Raw genomic sequence first — 3,453 nt, forward strand, 5'->3', positions numbered from 1 at the left:
GACAACCGTCGTACCCCGAGAGCATCACTGGTGAGGCCCTGGGGGGGGGCCGGGAGGTGAAGGCGACAGCACGGGGTGGGTGGGGGTGGAGACCCCTGGTCAGGGAGCCCCTCCAGCCCTCAGCCTTGGCAGGGAAAGCTCTGTTTCCACCCAAACTGCAGAAAGCACTTGCCCACATGAGCCCGGGGGAGGACCGCATTCCAGCTGGGCACCCACCTGGGGTCCCGCTGTCCCTCCAGTCACCCCCACCCCACACCCCGCCCCCTTTTGGGCCAAGGGACAGAGGAACCTGAATCCACACACAGAGCCGGGTGCACAGAGGGGCCGCCTCACCAGACTTGTGCTCTGTCTGCAGAGTAGAGACTGCTTGCGGCTGGGGCCCCCTCCCGAGGGCGAGTTGGTGGAGCTCCGGTGGACGGACGGCAACCTCTACAAGGCCAAGTTCATCTCCTCCATTACCAGTCACATCTATCAGGTGAGCAGGACTCCTGTGGCCCTGCAAAGCCTCAGGCCCTTCCCCAGCAGCGTGCCGGGCTTGCTGGTGCCCCCCTCCAGCTGCCTGACGGAAGCGCAGGGCTGGTTGGTCTTGTTTTTCTTTTAAGTTGTCGATGGACCTTTGTTCACTTACACGCGGGGCTAAGAGGTGAGCCAGTGCCTTGCACGCTAGGCTCCACCACGGAGCCACGCCCCCAGCCCCACTGTCTGGTGGTTGCTCTGCGCTGGGCCCCCGGGGCCTGCGGAAGGCAGAGTCCCCCCCAGCACCCATAGCTCCCCTCTGCCCTTGGCCTGCCTCCCCGGGGCTGGGGGCTCCGGATGATGACTGAAGGAAACTCTTTAAAAGTGTGATTTTAGGACGAGCCCCCTGTTCTGCAGCACAGCTGTCCGCTGCTGGGGCTCCTGGGTCTGCTTTTCCCTGCCAGGGCGCTGCGTCAGTGCTGCCCTGGGGGTCACGTGGGTCACGCAGCCGCAGGCAGGGCTTCCTGACCCTGGCTTGTCTCTCTGCCGGTTAAAAAGAAAGTGGCAGCCTGTCATCACAGCCACTAGGGCAACTTAGTGAGACCCTGTCACAAAGTAAAAACTAAAAATCTGGGGGTGCAGCTTGTGGTGCAGTCCCTGGGTCCGTCCCCAGTACAAAAAATAGAAAAAAAGGAGGAAGAAAGTGCAGTCCCCACAGATGGCCCCGAGGTGTCACTGCATTTGGAACTAGAGTCCCAGTGTGCCCAAGGGCCTGGGACCTGTGGCTCGGCCTGGCCCTGGCCCTGTTCAGGTCTGGCCCCGCCAGCACCACACTCAGCCTCACTGGGTTTTCCTTTCTGGCCTCTCGCAGGGACATGGCCACACCCTGTGCCTGGGGCTCAAAGCAGGTGCTTTCCAGCCACAGGGGCACAGTGGCCCCTCCTGGGCCTGCACCAGCCACCAGAGGCCCGGGAGAGTCCCAGCCCAGATCTGCAAAGCCGCCTCGGGTCTGCCAGCTGCCTGCTGGGCATCCCGATTGGCTTGAGTAGACCCAGGGCCAGTGGGGTTGGGGCAACCTGAGCCCGTCCAGTGCCGATGCAGGCAGAGGAATCTCGACAGTGCCCCCAGCCCCCTACCTGGTGGCTCTTTCTGGCTGCGGGAAGTCAAGCCAGGCCACGCCTGTGGGTGCTGGAGAGGGGAGTCCAGCTTGGGGCTGGGCCTCGCATCCCGCCTGGAGTGGGGCCTGACAGGGTCAGGACCAGCCCTGGGCCTCCTCACCAGGAGCAGGCAGTGTCCTGCACAGGGCCTGGGGCATGCCACTCACGCTTCCCGCAGCACTGGGCACTGTGCTGGGGTGGACGTTCCATGCAGAGCCTGTCCAGCAAGGAGTGGGGGGCGCCCAGGGTTCCCACAGCCACCCTCACCACACCTCCAGGGTGCCGCGCGCTCCAGCTCTTGGTGTCGCGGGCTGAGTTTGGGATCTGGGCCCCAGTCTCTTCTTGTTGGGAGTGTCTGCAGACTGCCACAGGCTGCTGGTCCCCACACGGGGAGGGGACCTCTGGACTCGCGCCTTTCTGGGTGGCTCTGCAGGGGAGGACCTGACTCGAGTGCACTGCTCCAGGTGTGAGTGGGATGCGAGCCCCGCAGGGCTCCCCTGGGGAAGAGCAGGCTGGCGCAGCTCAGGGGGTACCGGCCTGGTCTGCAGGGCAGCTGGGCTGGCGCCGCAGGAGAGGGCGAGGAGCGCACAGCAGGCATGGCTCCCCGTCTCGGCCATCCCCCACTGTCCTCCACACTGCCGCCCAAACCCCAGCCCTTGGAGAGTGGGGCTCAGTTCGGGGTCCTGCAGACCTCCAGGGGGTCTCCTGCAGCCCAGCCAGTGCTGCGTCCCCCCCGCACTCCAGAACGAGGTGATCACCGGGTGTCTCCTGGAGCCCCTGGAGGGGGCAGAGGCGCGGGTGTTCTGCAGGGTGTCGTCCCCTGCCCCACGGGGCAGCTCTGCCACCCCTGACCTGGAAGCCGCGGCGTCTCCCCACCCAAAGCTCAGCCCTTGTGCCCGGAGCCCGCCTGTAGGCTGCGATTGGCTCGCCAAGGTCGGGGCGGGCTCTGCGGCCCCCTCCCCAGTCCCACCTGCAGGCAGGGAGGCCGGAAGAGGCTCTGGGACTCCACACAGACCTGAGGGCCTTGCTGTCCTCCCGGGACCTGGGCAAGACCTGCGCCCCAGGCACCCGTGGCCAGGGCTCAGGCAGCTCTGCCTCCCAGCAGGAGAGACCCTGGCACCAGCCTGGCAGCCGTCTGTGCCCCAGTTCCCGAGTGACAGGCTCCTGAGTGACAGGCACTGAGAGATGTGAGGGCTCTGCAGCCAGAGCCTTCTGCCCCCTGGGGAGGCGGCTGCTGGGCTTGGCCCTGAGGGGCACCCTCCTCGGCTGCCCTGAGTGGGCTCCCTTCCCCGAGCCCCAGCACCCGCATCTGTGGTCACCATTGGGCACCCACCCCTGAAACAAGGAGCCCTGGGCAGGGGTTGGGCCGCCGCCGCCCTGAGCTAAGGAAGGAGCCCCCAAGCCCTGCATGCCTCCTGGCCCCGGAAACCAGTCTGTGTCCACCCAGCGCTCACCCTGCCTACAAAGACTGCAGGGAGCCAGTCTTTGCCATCTGTCACCCTCTGTGGAGCCCGAGGTGAGGGGGACGCAGCCTGGGTCCCCCCCATGGAGCCTGCGCCAGCCCCTGCTGCCCTCAGCTGCTGCTGTCCCTCCAGCAGGACCTGGAGGACAGCCCTGGGCCATTCCCTGCGGCTCCCAGCAGGCGCGGTGGGCGGGGCTCGGCCTTGGCTGGCGTCCTGTGGCCTCAGGGTGGCTGGCTGCTGGGGTCAGCGCCCTGAGGCCTGTGTGCCCCCAGGTGGAGTTTGAGGACGGCTCCCAGCTGACCGTGAAGCGCGCGGACCTGTTCACCCTGGAGGAGGAGCTCCCCAAGAGGGTGCGCTCGCGGCTGGTGAGTGGCGGG

At 66.6% G+C, this 3,453-nt stretch overlaps 1 protein-coding gene across 1 annotated transcript in view; it reads left to right on the forward strand.

Annotated features, from left to right (window-relative positions):
* Positions 1 to 2: 2 nt before the first annotated feature.
* The window catches only part of LOC107157454 (lysine-specific demethylase 4B-like), a gene marked incomplete at its 5' end in the record, with an annotated part of 11,471 nt that continues 8,020 nt past the window's right edge, over positions 3 to 3,453 (forward strand). The window contains 3 exons of the mRNA XM_048810945.1: positions 3 to 29; positions 356 to 475; positions 3,349 to 3,441. Of these exons, the coding sequence (XP_048666902.1) occupies positions 3 to 29; positions 356 to 475; positions 3,349 to 3,441 (240 nt within the window). The remainder of the gene's footprint in view (positions 30 to 355; positions 476 to 3,348; positions 3,442 to 3,453) is intronic.

Source organism: Marmota marmota, unplaced genomic scaffold, assembly GCF_001458135.2.
Source record: "Marmota marmota marmota unplaced genomic scaffold, marMar, whole genome shotgun sequence".
In the NCBI taxonomy this organism is placed as follows: Eukaryota; Metazoa; Chordata; class Mammalia; order Rodentia; family Sciuridae; genus Marmota; species Marmota marmota.